The following is an 18,165-nucleotide window of genomic DNA, read 5'->3' on the forward strand; positions in this document are numbered from 1 at the left end:
TAAAACGCAAAATATTCACAATGAAATTAAGAACAAATATATCCATACACTAAGAAAATGTTAATCAAAGCATTTCACTAAAGAGTATACAAAACTCGGTAATGCATACAACTTAGTCATCCAGCAATCAGGCCAAAAGATCCTTAACTTTGACTTCACCTCTTCAATCCCTTGAAACAAAAGGAATCATCAGTGTTTATTTCACCTCTAGAGTAGAAAAAGACTTGAAACTTCCAGCAATCCTTCCTCTGAAATGCAAAAAAAAAAAAAGAAAAAAAAAGAAGAAAAAGAAGCTTGTTCTATCCGCCCAATCCTCAAAAGATTACATGCTACTAAAGCAACGAAAGAAAAAGAAATTTATATATTACATGGAAAAAAAACGAGGATATGGATAACTTACAATTGGAACCTGACCCTATGATAAATCGGCCCACTTACAAAGTGACTTTGGTAACAATGTAATTGCAATCAGCGCCGGTTATTGTATGGTGACCATCTTTCACACCGCCAGTCATATGGTGACTGTCTTTCACCCCGCCAATGCAATCGTCGGGAATGGGGCATATTTTCGTTTAACTGCCTAGGATAACTCCGCATACTCCCAGATGCCTGTGCAGGCATTTGCCGGAAGCGGGGCCTACTGTAGGAGGGAATATAGGACCTACTCTGTGATGATGAAGAATGGGAGTTACTTTCTGATGACCACCCAGATGTTTGTTGTAGAAGAGGCACACGTGCTGATGTATTGCTGCCCCCCCTAATGGCACGACTGGAATAATCATGTGCCCGTCGAGCAATTTGCCGCGACTGTGGCATACTGTCTGACAACAAATTGTTGTTCCTTCCAGCAATAGGACTGGCCTCCAGATCATAATCATAGTCTACCCTTGACATTCTTCCTGATCTCCTATTATGCAACTGTTCTCCATCACTTGGATAATTGAGCAGAATGGATAATATAAGAAACTCAAAATGAAACACAGCAAAGTCATCAAGACCTGCTGAGAAAATGTGTTCTTCACTAGTCTCTTCCCCAAATTCTGGATGAAGTGAGCTAAGGACGTCCTCCCAGATCCTCTCACTTTCCAATCTTGTCCAATCACTTTGTCGCATAGGGTCCACCTCTGATGGCCGGACAGAAGGGTGTTCAGACCTTGCATGCTTCCGGAGTTCTGAATAGGTCCCAGTAAAATCACATGTCTCAGAAGAACAACTCCTTCCTTTGGAATTCATGAAGTTACGAGCTGGCTCTACTATAATGTATCCATGGATCTCTCCCCGACAAAGAGGGCAGACAAGCTTTGGTTGCAATGGGCTCCCACAATGCATTGTTTGCCCATGCTGCCACCCATCTTCCCCTCTCTGAGAGTCTGTGCTTGGGAGAGGAATTTCTTGCAGTAGTGTTATTGAGGCATGTGGTGCAAAAGACTTACAAAACTGATCGAGACAATTGGAGTGCCGGTAGCTGGTGTTGCACATGTAGGGCCGACAGCCCTTCTCATGGGAGGAACACATTAAAAGAACCGCATTATGAGGGTGTTCCATGCAGATTGGGCATCTAGCTTCTTCCCATTCTTTCACATCATTGCCTGATTCCAATTGTTCTTCTGGTATACATTGCTCAGGGTATGCAGATGCCCTAGGCTGATCAGCAGACAAGGAAGACTTTCTTCTAACCTTTGGCATTTTGGAAGTCGAGCTGTTACCACAACTAAAATCTGCCATATAACAGCACATCACAACAGTATCATATAAAACCAAATGTCATACATAATGCTTGTGTGTGTGACTGCAATTACTACTCACTATATTAGGGCAAAGAAACTACTTGCTATATTAGCATGTGCTTATAGACTGTATCTGTGTGAGCGCAGATATATTTCTAAAAAAAAATGTGGACATCATCATTGTTAACAAGCCATAAGTGTTGCAATAGAATTTGAAGTTGGAACCTAGAGCATAGAACTGTGGACAATAAAATTAGTTCAAACTTAGATCAATAAAATGTATAAATATAAATGATCTCCAGTACAAAACAATTAGTAAGTGCAAGCCATATCAAAGCCTTCTTTAATCTTTATCATACATATAATTCTCTCGACAAGATAATCAATCTTGACCAGCAAAGCTCCAGAGATTTAAATTGCAAGCTCTAGAGCATTTATCTTAATCAATGTTGCATACCCCAGTTTTCGTAAGTCCTGGAATCTATTTGATTAGGGAAAAATAAGAAGTCAAGAACAGCATTTTTTTTTTTTTTTAATGTTTTTATTTTATTTTTTATATACAAGTCAATAACAGTTTCAAGTACTAAAGATCTAAAAAGTTGAGTTTTCATGTCACTACTTAAAAGCTAAAAGTCCCACACAATAATGCAACAGCACCTCTACATTTTCTTTAGATCCAACGTAAGAATCCAAGGCCTTACTACCAACTAATAATGTATTTCCACAAGTCATTACATGTTTCATTTGTCTTATCAAAATATATTCCTTAGGTTTTAAATTGGCACTTCTCAACTACAAGAAATACCCACAAACAAGGGAGGAGGCAATCCACTTGATGGGAACTTCTAATGAATGGCACTAAAGGCAAGCTAATTAGATGTCACTAAAAGGAAGCTGTATCTACATGATTTAGGGAGAGTGAATCAAAAAGATAATTGTGGAATCTGACTCATTATTTGTCCTGAAGGGAGTGATAAAGATTCCAGCAAAAATGATCCAAACAAATTTTGATTTGAGTGTTAGGACTGGCCTTGCCTTGCAAGATTATACACCATCATAAAGTATTCAACCGTAGTGCAGATTGGCTTGCTATCACCACATGAGTCTTTCACTTGGTTTGGAAGCCATCGTAGATCCTCTGAAGAACTTGTTTCTCCTATGAAAAATGGTACCATGAAGGGCTTGCTTGGCTCCATCTCTGTTGTGCTTCAAACCAAAAAAGAAAACAAGTACTCTTGTCACAATCTGCTACTCCAGATTCTACAACTTAATGCCTCGGCCTATAATTATATATATCTAAGCAATTGCTGCAAGGATTGGTTTGCTAACTACTTTAAGAATCTTCCACTTAATCTAAAAGTCTGCATAGATCCCCTGGAACATTTTTTTCCTCTGTTAGAAAATGATTTCTTGATCACATCTCTGACATGCTTTGAAGTGTTCCCTTCCCCCACCCCCCTCCAAATCCAAAAAATAAAATCCAAGTCTATGACTTGAATTACACTTCCCTCAGACATTACAACTTACCATCACAAACCATATTACATAGATCTAATGAAAATTTCTAGAGGTGAGTGCATAAAATAGGGTTACTAATTTACACTTTCCAAAGAGAGGCAACTAGAAGAGGTCCTTTCAAAACAAATTAAACCTCCAATCCAGTCGTTAATCACTGTGATTTATCTATTCATACAGGAGTTGAAACACACAAATTTACCCTATTTGCAAGGAATCTCAATTAAAGAATCAACAACAATGCATCACGAAACAATCATTTACTACTGATTATCAACGTACAACTAAGCTTGTACACCCTGCATTGAAATAAAAAATAAAAAGATGGGGCAAAGTCCAACAAAGCCACAAGTCACTTTTCAACCCCCCCCCCCTTCCTTTCCCTTTCCCTTTTCCTTTTCTTCTTAAATTCTAAGCACAATACTCAAAAAAAAAAAAAAAAAAAATCACACCTTTTCACCATGAAAATATATATTTTCCACAAAAATCCGAATGACTAAAAGTTTATATATTGTCATCAGTATAGGGCACAAGATATGCCGATTGAAAATTCACACCCATATCTCCAAAAATCATAATAAGTTTATATCCACACATTCTGAATTCACAACCTATTATCTTGGATTAAATATGAAATCTTTCATATTTCCAATGAAAAAACACGGGTTCTTCTATAGTACTAGATCAGAAACGTTGTTTAAAGTGTTTTAATCTTAGTCTTTTATTTATATTCATGAAAAAAAAATGTTACAGATTAAAGCCCTTAAAATACATGGTCTAATAATCATAGTGAATACCAATACTAAACCCTCAAAAAACACATAGCTACCACAGACTTTATCCAAAAACACAAGTGCCGTTAAATCGATACTATACAAAAGAAAAAACTTAAGGGCAAAAAAAGGTAACAGAAAATTGAGAACCTTTTCATTTTTTTAATTTATGAGAAAATCAAGAAACTGGGTTCAAATCCTATTAACCCAAAAAGAAAAAAAAAACATTAAAGCTATGAAATTTTTCACAAAAAGAAAAAAGGGGTTGAAAGATCAAACCAGACTACTTACCCAGAAAGATCAAACCAACCCAGATAAAATAAAGGCCAAATAAACAGTAGTAACATATGTACGAGGAACATGTATTAACGTAGCATCGAAAAGAAAGAGGAATATAAAAAAACACAACTTTATTACAAAGAGAAAGAAAAAACAGAGAACGAATGAAAGTTTTTACCGTGAGTTTGGTGAGTTGAAGTTTTGAAAGCTTCTAGAAAATGAGTTGTAGCTTATAGGTAGAAGGAGATGAGAGGATGTGGCCTTATATGTGAAGTACACAATAAAAACAAGTAATGCTGTTTTCGGCAGATGGTGGATTTTTAAAAGTACGAAAATATCCCCATTGGCCCAATAAAAATTGATGTACAATAGTTTAATTTTAATGGCCCTTTTGATCAGGCCCACAAGTTGGGTTTTTTTCTTTTTGTTTTTGGTTGAGAATTTTGGGTGCCCTTTGGCTGTACTAAGACCTTTTTTTTTTTTTTTTTTTTTTTGAGGAACATTTGTACTTAGAACTGGTTAGAAGGCCAATTGAATTTTGTAGCACTTTTTTTTTGGAGAAGAGAATTTTGAAGCACTAAGTTTTGAAGAAACTAAAAAAATATATAGAGATAATTATACTTTGACTAAGCTTAAAATAATTGGATCATCATAATGATTCTTCTTTATTATTAGTTAACCGTGAATATATATAGGAGGTAAAACTTACATATAGTACCTATGTGTTGTTTCTTAGATTTTATTTTTAAAATTCGGCCATATGACTTTTTTTTTTATTGGATGAAAGTGTATTTTAAGTTAAGTACAATTACATGACTAAATCTTAAGATGGAGAACTTAAAAAACATCATTTAAATATTGTACCTAAATTTTGCCTATATATATATATGATTTTAGTAAAAACATTGAAGATAAATGTTATGATGAAACTTATGTATGTAAATAGGTAAATAAAGCATAGCATGGTGTGCATATAGGATATAGTATTAGCAAAAGTAAATTCTATCCCCAAAACAGGAAAAAAAGAAAAAAAGAAAAGAAAAGAAAAGAGAAGAGAGAGAGAGAGAGAGAGAGATTAGAATTGCAAAAGTAATTGAAAAGTAACACGACTATTAAAAGAAAATTCAAAATTCAGTCACTCTAACTAGTCAATCGTAAATATTGACGGCAGACTTGTAGTTGAGTGGAGAAGTTTTATCTCTCCTTCCCTTCGTAGACCCTGGTTGAAAACCATTCACGTCTAATTATTTTCACAATTTATTATTCTTTTAATATTTTTAACAGTATATAACTTTTTGGTATCCACTTACCTGTAATCTCCAAAACATTCATGATATTTACTTAAATTTGTTTATAAATTTGATGATGATGATGATGAATTGCTCACCATTAGGGGTGACAATTTTGTTTTTGTGTTGAGTTCAAGTTATGTCAATTTATGAATATTTGATTATATGTGTTAATATTAACCTAATACGTCTATTAAACGGATCAAGATTCTTCAACTCTAACATGATCTATTTATTAAATGAGTCAGTTGTGTCAACCTGTTAATAAGATTTTATAGATATCATGTCAATTATCAGAGATTTTACCAATTAAACTAACTGGAGTCTACTTAATCAAATTGATCTAAACTAGGAAAAACTAAACAAATAGATTTTTTTAAATATAAAATTCAAAATTAATGAGTAACTGTATCACAAATAATTATTCAAAACTAAAGTATATCTTAATATTACAAATAATCAATCACAAATATGTCAAACAAAATAAATCACAACAACTAATAAGTTTATATACTTAGGATATGTCAAACAAGTTCCATGAGTTGGACATGAACATGACACATTTATTAAATAGGTTAGATGTGTCAACTCAAATACGACATGAATTTATTAAGTCTCAACTTATAACCTACTAATTTCGTATCGTGTTGTGTATGTGGGTCGTGTCAAATTTTGCTACCCCTAATCATTAAGAGCAACCTAATATTGCTGAGTGAGTTGTAAGCACCTTAAACAAAGCAAGAGTCTACTAGAGCTTCCTTGGCCTTCTTTTTCAGTTATGTATTGCAATGAAAGGCAAATATAAGTCAAGGATGTCTAACATATACAAAATATTTAAGGGAAACAGTATTTGATGCAACCCATAAACATGACACAAAATTAATGAGTTAGAGCATGTTTGGTAGGCTGTAATGGTGATTAAATAGGATTAGGGATATGTATTACAAGAAATACAATATACTGTAATGTAATACTTATTACTATTTGTTTTTTTAGTGATAACACAAACAAATTGTCTAAAATATAACATTAGAATAAAAATTAAGATATATTTTAGGAATAATCTTACTTATATAATTATATTTTAGGAAATTTTCTAAATTGTTCAAATTTGAAAGAGAGATTAGATATTTTTTTTATGATTTCTTTTTATAATTGTTATGTGCATATGGAAAGTTTGTTTATTTGAAAATATATTAATTTTAGAAATTAATACACCTACTAAAGAATAGCTATTACTACCATTTTAGAGATGAATAGTTGCCATCGCACACCCTTGGTGTGGTGGTTAATCTACAAGTATAAGTGTTTGTGGGATGTGTGGGGCAAAGGCCGGGGTTTAAGTCTCTAGGAGGGAGTTTTACACACATATACACTTAGTTTAGGCTAGAGTAGAAATTCTATCTTGTAAAAAAAAAAAAAAAAAGAGAGAGAGGAATAGTTATTCTTCATTTTAAATAGCTATTCAATCGCCGCACACTTTAGTGTGATGATCACTCAACAAATATAAGTACTTGTACGGTGTGAGAGAGATTTATTACAGCGTACCAAACATACCCTTAGATCTTACAGTCTGCCAAACAATACAATACTTAGGTGCTGTTTTTTAAGGGCATATTTGGTAGATTGTAATGGACACTGTAATGTAATTGTTATTCCTATGGTATAGTTATTTTTTAGTTTGGTTATATTTTTATTATAAGGAATAATCATTCCTTATGAATAGCTATTCTTCAAAATGAGGAATAATTATTCCTCTTTAAAAGGTTGTATTAGCTATTCCTTAGTAAATGTAATAATTTCAAAACTTAATATATTTCCAAATAAACAAACTTTTCATATACATCTAACAATTATAAAAATAAAAAATAATAAAAAATAACACATATTTTTCTTAAATTTAAAAATAACAAATTTTAAGGAGATATAATTTATGAGTAAGAAATTTCTTAAAATAAATGTTATGTTTCATTTTAATATTATAACTTATAACTAAACTAATGAATATGTTTAGTTATTAGTATATTACAATACATTTTATTCATAATAATAAAAATTACAATTCCTATTATAATCTTCATTCGGTATACCAAACGTATCATAAGTCTTAGTTGATATCACCTAAGTTTTACCCTTAAATGAATTCAGATGAATAGAAATGATTAATAAATGCGTTAAATGGGTTTAACATGTATAACCCGCAATAACCCATATGACCCGATGAACTAAACGTATTTTGACCAATTTACCCTTGGATATATAAGACTCTTTTTCTCCTTCTCTTCCTTCTAACTTCCCCCCTCCCCACTCTCTCAATTCCCAACCCCATCGTTGCGGCCACCAGGATCTTCCACCACGGTAACTCATCCATCTCTTTCGTTTCCTTTTTCTTTGGTGGAATTTAGTGTTAACTGTTGTATGTACCGTTCAACTATATGGTAGACTATAATAAGCTTTATAGTAGTCAAATTTCTTACACACTTTTTTTTATTTTTTATTTATTTTTTGACTTATTAAAACATAAATCATTTGCACTGAACAAGCTGATAAGGCTCTTTGTTGATGATGAGTTTAAAGGTAGGGCTGTAGTGGAGCAACCAGCCTTGCTTTTTTCAAAATTATATTCGTGCCCATTAAGCTTTTATGGGAAAAAAAAAGCTTTGATTTTTGCTGAACAGTAATGTTTTGTGGGAAAATGAAGGATTCATTGTTGATGTATATCCCATTGTGAACCTTATACACACACACACACTCTCTGACGAATGGTTCATATTGATTTTGTGAGTTGTTTGAAATTGTTTGTTTAAACCCAGGTGCTTTTTAGTTTTAACAATTGAATTATTAAAAAAAAAAAGCCTTTTGGTAACTTTCTTTATTCTTAATGTGTTTGTGTATATTTGTTTTTTTGGAAGCATTCATATTCATTAGGATTGATGAACAGTGAGTGAAGTCCATTATGTTGATAATATCTGTTCTAATTTATATTGCAGTATGTAGTTGATGTGGTATCAATAATTTCAAAATATTAAACTAATTCTCCATGTTATAATAATCTTCTGAAACTCATCCATTTTTTTTTTTTCCAAAAACAAAAAATGAAAACAGAAATCTAAAACCCTAAAAAGGTGTACAAAATCCCAAATCCAAAACCCTAACCAAAAACGCATACAGCAGCAGCAGAAGAAGAAGAAGAAGAAGCTGTCCATTCTTGATCTTGGGCCTTTATATACCAATCCGATGCCATCTATCAAGAAGAAGAAAAGTAATCAGTCTCTCTGCTTTCTAATCAAGTTATATTCCTAGTAAATCATAGAAATTCAGAACTTTTTATATTTTTGCTTAAATGCTTATTAGTCAAAACTTTGTAGTTTCAGTCAAATTACTTTATTTTACACAGGTCGTGGAGAGGCTTCCGATGGAGTTTTGGTTAACAAGGACCCCATTGAGCCAACAATGGGAGAGAAGCTTGCAAGTATGAATCTTAATAACTTTGATGATGCCCAGAGCCATGTTGAGAAGCAGCAGCCAGAGCCTTCTCTAGTGACAGTGGCGCAGCCTCCGAGTGCAGATTCAGTTCAGGTGCTGCTTAGGCAGGCCTTACGTGCCGATGATCGTGTGCTCTTGTTAGATTGCTTGTACAACCAAGATGAGAAGGTTGGTTTCTGGCATTTCTGTTTTTGAGTGCTCTGTAGGTTTTGCTAATGGCTGACAATTGAAAGTTTGTGTTTCTGTTTGCAGGTTATTGCAAAGTCAGTTTCGTTGTTGAATCCAGCAGATGTACTCAAGCTTTTGCAGTCTTTGATATCAATTATGCAGTCAAGGTAATTTTTTTTTTTTTTTTGCAGATTAAGTAATCATGGGTATATATGTGTCTCGTGAGGGCAAGTGTCTGAAATTTGTTGACCTATTTGGAAATACAGAATCGATTTCTGGTTTCTTTGTTTTTTTTTTTGAAAGATTGATTTACGTATTAAAAAAAAGATATGTAAGAGGAAAAACAGTTTCTCCATGTGAAAAGGGGGTTGGGATATATACCTGTCTAGAGAATACAAGTTCTTGAAATTTCTTAATCGAATCGGCAGTGCTGAATCATTGTACAGTTGCTTTGCTTTTACAAGTTTCAAATTGTATTGTATTGTTTACTTTTGTGTTTTGAAAGATTGACAAAAACATGTAGAGAAGTATTGGGAATGAGGAAATTAATTTTCACCACAAAGTTGGGGTGTATAAGTGTATTGTGAATGTAAGAGCACTCCCATTAGTCAATGCAAAATAGAATAAGGGGTCAATTTTACACATTTCACCATAAGAATCACCCACACTAGTTAAGCTAAAATTGTGTAAAATAGTATTTTTGCTACAGTAACCATGTATATACCCATGGACACTGTTCACATGCAAATGATTTTTCTAATTCTTTTTTTTTTTCTCTCTCTTTGTATTGGACTCCTCTTCCCCTTTGTCTCTTTTTTCCTCTCTTCATTTTCCCTTCCTTGTTTTCTTCCTTCTCCCTTTCATACTAGATCGCCACCTCAACCTAACCACAAAACCACTGCCTGACCCAACAAAAAAAAAAACCCAAACAATTGGGTCCTATAGTTGATCAACCACAAGATCAAAATACAAACAACTCAAAGGAACTCATATCTCCTTAATTCAGTAACCCATAATGCCAAAAAAATCATTAATTTTTTAACATAATTCACAAAACATTTGAGCCCCACAATCAATGTCAGCTGGCCTAACTTTGAGCACTGACTCAGTGAGGATGTGGGCTTGTTGGTGTGTGGGAGAAATCCGGAATCATCGACTAAGGTTGCCGATCAGGCTTATTGGTGGATCAGGTTGTTTGGGTCTTTGCGGAACTGGTTGTGGACAGATTTTGGATTGATCTATGATGGCTTTTTAGTTGACAGTGATTTGTGAGAGGGAGAGAGAGAGATTTCCATGTGTGTATGTGAGAGAGAAAGAGAGAGGTGGTTTTTGGTTGAGGAAGAGAGAGATATGATTTAGGAGAATAAATAAAATTTTGATAGAGAAATAGTATTATAATGAAGTGTAGTGTAAAATAGATAAACTAGGTTCTTATGCTAGAATAGACGTAAATTTTAGCACAAGCTGATACGAATGCTCTAAATCTATGGAATTTGTTTACCCAGTTTTTTATTAAGTTTTATATTTTATCAAAGAGCAAAAAGGGACAAAGCCAAAGTTCATGGGAGCTTTTCCAAACATCTTGGTCCAAGAGGGATCTCCCCAAGCACAAAGTGCTTGAGGTTTTTTTTTTTTAGGGGGGGGTGGGTGTGGGGTGGGGGGAGTAGAAGGTTGCCGATCAGGCTTATTGGTGGATCAGGTTGTTTGGGTCTTTGCGGAACTGGTTGTGGACAGATTTTGGATTGATCTATGATGGCTTTTTAGTTGACAGTGATTTGTGAGAGGGAGAGAGAGAGATTTCCATGTGTGTATGTGAGAGAGAAAGAGAGAGGTGGTTTTTGGTTGAGGAAGAGAGAGATATGATTTAGGAGAATAAATAAAATTTTGATAGAGAAATAGTATTATAATGAAGTGTAGTGTAAAATAGATAAACTAGGTTCTTATGCCAGAATAGACGTAAATTTTAGCACAAGCTGATACGAATGCTCTAAATCTATGGAATTTGTTTACCCAATTTTTTATTAAGTTTTATATTTTATCAAAGAGCAAAAAGGGACAAAGCCAAAGTTCATGGGAGCTTTTCCAAACATCTTGGTCCAAGAGGGATCTCCCCAAGCACAAAGTGCTTGAGGTTTTTTTTTTGGGGGGGGTTGTGGGGGGAGTAGGAGTCTGAGCTATGGTTGCAGTATTAAGTAGATATTGTAACCATTCTCAAAAGAAAAAAAAAAAAAGGTCCTGGGAAAGTTGTTGACCCAGTTGGCAGTGCTGAATCATTTCTAAATACTTTGTCGTGATCAATTTCAAATTTTACTGCACTGCTGTATATTTTTTGTTTTAGAACATTGAAGGATAAGGTGGATGTAAAGAAGTATTGAGAATTGTCCACTGAACAAGCTCAATAAACTATTATTATGGTTGATTATGATTACTTCTTTAACCTCTTTGTTTGGGTTATTTCAAAATAGTGACAAGAAAGAAGCTAAACCTGTCAGACATAAAGTTCTTGGTGCTTTGTCTTTTGCAATGGATGTTCTTCTTTCTGGCAGTTGGTTTTTGCTAGCTTTCCCTTTTCTTTCTTGCTGGTGTTTAAGAGCCACAGTCCATCCTTGTGTTTAAACATCTATATAGTATGACTTTAAAATGAATTTTTATGTTGTATTTTCACTCCAGGGGTGCAATTTTGGCATGTGCACTTCCATGGCTAAGAAGTCTGCTTCTTCAACATGCAAGTGGAATAATGTCCCAGGAATCTTCTTTAATTGCCCTGAATTCTTTATATCAGGTAAGAAATGGTTACCTCCATAATGTAAATATTTTGCTGAAACCTAGAATAAAACTCATGTAATATGTTGATCTTGTGCATGTTGTGATATCTTTCACCTATATATGTCCCCCACAAGGGGTGGTTCTATGTACTTTCTTTCTAGAAGGTCATTCGGCTTGATGGATATAATATTGTCATCAACTTATTTAAATTAAATTTTATATGAATACCTTGACATTGTTTTGCATGATCAAAGAATCTTATGTAGCCTTGTACTACAATATCTGCAGCTCATTGAGTCTAGAGTCTCAACTTTTGAATCAGCTATTCAAATGTCCAGTTGCTTGGACATCCTCTACACCGGGGTGAGTGGTAAAATTTTATGGCATAAAGTTTAGCAAGTATCAAGGTTTTTATTTTATTTTATATTCGAACCTTTTGAACAGGTTGTGGATGATGATGGAGATGAGAATGCCACGATGGTGCCTGTAATTTATGAGGACAGGGATGAAAGTGATGATGAGAAATATGAAGATGCCATGGAAACTGATCTAGATAGTAGTGATGAGGAAGCGTCAGAGGCATTTGATGGTGTTAGTGACATTGATGAAGTCATGGCATGAGTGATTGATGTGAATCTAAGGGTAGTTAGGGTTGTATTAGAGAATTTTGTGCCAAATATGCATTTGTATTGTAGTTAAATGGAAACCTAATCTTTATGAACAATGTTAGTTCTTCAACATCCATATAAGGATGTTAGAAACCTAACACAGTTTTGTTTTGTTGCCAATCCATCATAATTCCTGGCAAGCTAAATACTTGGGTGTTTAGCCACTGAAAGTTCAGGCATATTAATTGGATCTTGCTACCAGCCCTTGTTTTTTATTTATTTATTTATTTATCATCATCATCATCATCATCATCATCATCTTTAAAATTTTTAATTATTTATATCCTAGGTATACAGGGATGGGGGGAAGGTGAGGGTCGAACCTAGACACAAGACACCAAAGAGGGTGGTACTATTAGGGACACTCAAGAACCCCAGCCTCCTAGGTGTGGATAATTGATATGTGAAATTGTGACTGCGTTGAGGAACTTTTTAGTTCAAAGTCAGTCCATATATTTTTTTGGTAGAGAGGGAGAATATAGTTATTCATAGTGAGTACATGCAAAAGTGCATAGCTTATGGGACATTCTCCTGTAGTCCCCAACTCCCCATTTGTCTTAGATGCCCATACATAACTTTGATATACAAAAGATGGAAAGTGGTTATATCCTTGAACTCTGCTAGGTTGGTCTCCCCCTTATTTGCTAGTACATTTGCACACCCATTAGCTTCACAGTCAAGCCGAGGACAAACGGTCCATTCTCACTCCATTAGCATCTTGCAATCATAAACCAAAACAGATAGTGCGCGCGCGCACACACACGCACACACACACAAGCGCCCCATCTTCTCGCTCTGATTCATGCTCGAGCTTTTGCAGCATCTCTCTGATCTTTGAAACCTGACTCTTCAGACCACTAACCCACTCTATGGCTTTCTTATACTTAACTTCGGATCTAGCCAGCGCTTCTTTCGACCGAGCTTGAATATTGCCGGCTTTGGGTTCTTTTTCGTTTTGGTGGGTTTGGAGCTCGGTCTTTAAGGAGGAGAGTTGAGCGCAGCGAGAGAGGAGAGGCCTAGCGGCGTCGTAAAATTCAGTGCAATCTTGTTGAAGCCAATCCAAGGTTTTAAAAGTCCCGTTCGCCGATGCCACCATTGTTTCCACGTCCCCAGACCACAATGAAAGCTTCGAAACTATCAGCTTCTTGAATGACTCTAATGGCTTGTTTGGAAGTTTAGAGAGGGAGGAGAGTAGAGGGGAGTAGAGGGAAGGGGAGTAGTGGGGAGGAGAGTAGAGGAGAATGATACAGAAACTCCAGCCTCTCTAAGACCCTCCTATCCCACATCATCAAAACCCCGCCTGCCGTATGGACAGCATCTAAAGCCACCCAGTCCACATAAGGACAACTCCACAGACTGCCAACCATTTGTCTGTCCAAACCAGTGAGCTTAGTCTCTTGAAGACAAATTACATCACACTTCCACTCACGCAATAAATTTTTCACAATCAAGCGTTTCCGACAGTCATTCAGACCCCTAACATTCCAGGAGAGAATTTTTAAATTCATAAAGACCAAAGGAACCCAACTGATAAACTTGATCGGCAACCAACACACTACCTACCATCATAATTAACCGAAGAATGTAAATTCCTCAGCTCTCTCATCCCTTTTTCCTTGTTATTAGCAGCTTTTCTAGGAACTGTGACTTTCCTGTTTAGCACTTTGGCTTCCTCCGTCTCCTTCTCGATCTTTTGTAGCAAAGCAATACATAACTTCTCATGTCGACTTAGAGGCAGCCCCACCAGTTTACTAAAACCAGGAAGTCTATTCTTCACCCATCCAGAAATATCCAATGTATTACCATACTCCAGTGCCTCATTAACACAAGTCATCTCGGCTGACACAGGTAACACAGAAGGGGTAATAGACATCAAAGGGATTGCAAGACTATCCTCTCCACCCAAGCCCATCTCCAAGTGACTCAAATCTCCCACCACCAAAGCACTCTCCCCAGGAACAACACACACAGCCTTCGTGGGTATCTCCTCTAGTCTGGGCAAATCCTGCTGCAAGACATCAGGTGGCCTGAGGTTGTCACGGCTGTCCCAGCCCCCTTTGACCCCATCATTGACATCCAAAGCCACAATCCCAGCCCTCGAAAGGCTCCAGAAAAAGCCAGATAGGAGGAGCTCGACCGATAGCCGCGAAATCACCGTAGCGGACTTACCCGGTGTCACCGTGAGCTCATCGGAGCTAAGACCGGCGGAGAAAGAACCGTCGGCCACCGTCGGAGGCCCGGCGCTCCAGTCCGACACCTCTGGCTGAAGGACGAAGGGTTGGGGAGGAACCATGGGTCTCGCCTTTGGAGTTAGAGCCTGGGTTACTCCTCCATCACCCTTAACAGAGCTCTCCCCCACTTCAAAGGTGCTTGGGCCCGTTAAAAAAGAGCTAAAAGGGGCCATATGTGTCTCGGTCAGCAATGGGCTTGAGCCCAGGCCCAAACCATGGAGATTATCAGCCTTTTTAGTCTTGGTCAGCAATGGGCTTGAGCCCAGGCCCAAACCATGCAGATTTTCAGTCTTTTTAAACCCACGTGCAACCCATTGAAGGGTCTTTGGAGCATAACAGACCCTATCCTCTGCCCGTGATTTCCTTCTGAGCAGCGTATCTCCCCCTTTCTTTCTATCGCAGAAAACCCGTCTGCTCCCTGTCACGTCAACCTCCACGATAAGACCACTACCTGTCCAGCAAAATCTTCTAGCATCACTCTTCTTCCCCTTATAATCAGCTTTTGAATTCAAACTGAAGTTTGGGCAGCTTATCTTAGGGTCTGCCAGGTATTGCTCACCTACCCCTTCCTCCTCATTAATGCTCTGCTCCCTCCTGTCCCCTTCCACCACCTCCACCTTATCAGACTTGCCCACCGGAAAATCTCCCACTTTGGCCCCTTTAAATCTCGGGTTCACCCCCTTATCCTTCTCTTCTAACTGTATCAACTTCCCCTTGGCTGTGAAACCAAGCTGCTTTAGTTGCTTTCTTTCAACTAATCTTTCATGAGAGCCTTGCACCACTTCAGCAAAGGTTCTAGAGTTTAGTGCCTCCAAATTATACCTCCGCACCTGAGGAATAAATTTTGGAGGACCATTCCCACCCCCTGCATAGTGTGATGGATTCAACAGCTTTCTAAGTTCAAGACCAAAAGCCCTCCAGCCAATTTTCTCTTTACCTTCAGGGATGATGATTGATCTCCTAGACCCAGCAGCCTTGAGCTCGGTCAATAGCAAGAACTGACCTGAAAAGTTGGAGCTCCTATGGAGAGTAAGAGCAGTGCCACCTTCTCTGAAGAGAAAGAACTGTTTGGAGCTCTCCCCTATAACAAGTTCTTCAATACTCTTCATCAGCCATTGGACAGCATACTTGCCCATGAAAACTGATCTCATAAAGAACTTGCCCCTCTCATATATCCGTAACAAGAAAAAACGTCCCCCTTCCTCTAAAATTAGTTGAAAGAACTTGGACTCAATAAAGAAACTATGTACTCCCCCCATAAATCAATGCAAAAATGCAAAGACAAATACAAAAAATTTTAACTGACAGACCTTCTCAAAATTTTATGCAATTAAGGTTGCATAAAAATTCTGAAATACCTATATGTGTCTCGTGATGGCAAGTGTCTGAAATTTGTTGACCCATTTGGAAATACAGAATTGATTTCTGGTTTCTTTGTTTTTTTTTTTTTTTTTGAAAGATTGATTTACTTATTAAAAAAAAGATATGTAAGAGGAAAAACAGTTTCTCCATGTGAAAAGGGGGTTGGGATATATACCTGTCTAAGAATGCAAGTTCTTGAAATTTGTTAACCGAATTGGCAGTGCTGAATCATTGTACAGTTGCTTTGCTTTTACAAGTTTCAAATTGTATTGTATTGTTTACTTTTGTGTTTTGAAAGATTGACAAAAACATGTAGAGAAGTATTGGGAATGAGGAAATTAATTTTCACCGCAAAGTTGGGGTGTATAAGTGTATTGTGAATGTAAGAGCACTCCCATTAGTCAATGCAAAATAGAATAAGGGGTCAATTTTACACATTTCACCATAAGAATCACCCACACTAGTTAAGCTAAAATTGTGTGAAATAGTATTTTTGCTACAGTAACCATGTATATACCCATGGACACTGTTCACATGCAAATGATTTTTCTAATTCTTTTTTTCTCTCTCTCTTTGTACTGGACTCCTCTTCCCCTTGTCTCTTTTTTCCTCTCTTCATTTTCCCTTCCTTGTTTTCTCCTTGTCCCTTTCATACTAGATCGCCACCTAACCTAACCAAAAACCACTGCCTGACCCAACAAAAAAAAAACCAAACAATTGGGTCCTATAGTTGATCAACCACAAGATCAAAATACAAACAACTCAAAGAACTCATAACTCCTTAATTCAGTAACCCATAACACCAAAAAAATCATTAATTTTTTAACATAATTCACAAAACATTTGAGCCCCACAACCAATGTCAGCTGGCCTAACTTTGAGCACTGACTCAGTGAGGATGTGGGCTGTTGGTTGTGGGAGAAATCCGGAATCATCGACTGAGGTTGCCGATCAGGCTTATTGGTGGATCAGGTTGTTTGGGTCTTTGCGGAACTGGTTGTGGACAGATTTTGGATTATCTATGATGGCTTTTTTAGTTGACAGTGATTTGTGAGAGGGAGAGAGAGAGATTCCATGTGTGTTGAGAGAGAAAAGAGAGGTGGTTTTTGGTTGAGGAAAGAGAGATATGATTTAGGAGAATAAATAAAATTTTGATAGAGAATAGTATTATAATGAAGTGTAGTGTAAAATAGATAAACTAGGTTCTATGCCAGAATAGACGTAAATTTTAGCACAAGCTGATACGAATGCCTAAATCTATGGAATTTGTTTACCCAATTTTTATATAGTTTTATATTTTATCAAAGAGCAAAAAGGGACAAAGCCAAAGTTCATGGGAGCTTTTCCAAACATCTTGGTCCAAGAGGGATCTCCCCAAGCACAAAGTGCTTGAGGTTTTTTTTTTGGGGGGGGTTGTGGGGGGAGTAGGAGTCTGAGCTATGGTTGCAGTATTAAGTAGATATTGTAACCATTCTCAAAAGAAAAAAAAAAAAAGGTCCTAGGAAAGTTGTTGACCCAGTTGGCAGTGCTGAATCATTTCTAAATACTTTGTCGTGATCAATTTCAAATTTTACTGCACTGCTGTATATTTTTTGTTTTAGAACATTGAAGGATAAGGTGGATGTAAAGAAGTATTGAGAATTGTCCACTGAACAAGCTCAATAAACTATTATTATGGTTGATTATGATTACTTCTTTAACCTCTTTGTTTGGGTTATTTCAAAATAGTGACAAGAAAGAAGCTAAACCTGTCAGACATAAAGTTCTTGGTGCTTTGTCTTTTGCAATGGATGTTCTTCTTTCTGGCAGTTGGTTTTTGCTAGCTTTCCCTTTTCTTTCTTGCTGGTGTTTAAGAGCCACAGTCCATCCTTGTGTTTAAACATCTATATAGTATGACTTTA

At 36.4% G+C, this 18,165-nt stretch overlaps 2 protein-coding genes across 2 annotated transcripts; one reads left to right on the plus strand and one right to left on the minus strand.

Moving 5' to 3' along the window:
- LOC111992683 (uncharacterized) lies at positions 1-4,437 on the minus strand. Its single transcript, XM_065761406.1, has 2 exons — positions 4,307-4,437; positions 1-1,718 (listed from the first exon to the last, which is right to left on the minus strand). The coding sequence occupies exon 2, from the start codon at positions 1,684-1,686 to the stop codon at positions 469-471; it is 1,218 nt and encodes a 405-aa protein (XP_065617478.1). The 5' UTR covers positions 1,687-1,718; positions 4,307-4,437; the 3' UTR covers positions 1-468.
- A 3,370-nt stretch (positions 4,438-7,807) lies between these two features.
- LOC111992671 (uncharacterized) lies at positions 7,808-12,886 on the plus strand. Its single transcript, XM_065761419.1, has 7 exons — positions 7,808-7,941; positions 8,689-8,845; positions 8,981-9,237; positions 9,322-9,404; positions 11,908-12,019; positions 12,292-12,366; positions 12,448-12,886. Exons 2-7 carry the CDS (start codon positions 8,821-8,823, stop codon positions 12,622-12,624), a joined length of 729 nt encoding a protein of 242 aa, XP_065617491.1. The 5' UTR covers positions 7,808-7,941; positions 8,689-8,820; the 3' UTR covers positions 12,625-12,886.
- Positions 12,887-18,165: the final 5,279 nt, after the last annotated feature.

The sequence above is a fragment of the Quercus suber genome, unplaced genomic scaffold (assembly GCF_002906115.3).
Source record: "Quercus suber isolate HL8 unplaced genomic scaffold, Cork oak 2.0 scaffold_411, whole genome shotgun sequence".
NCBI classification, from domain to species: Eukaryota; Viridiplantae; Streptophyta; class Magnoliopsida; order Fagales; family Fagaceae; genus Quercus; species Quercus suber.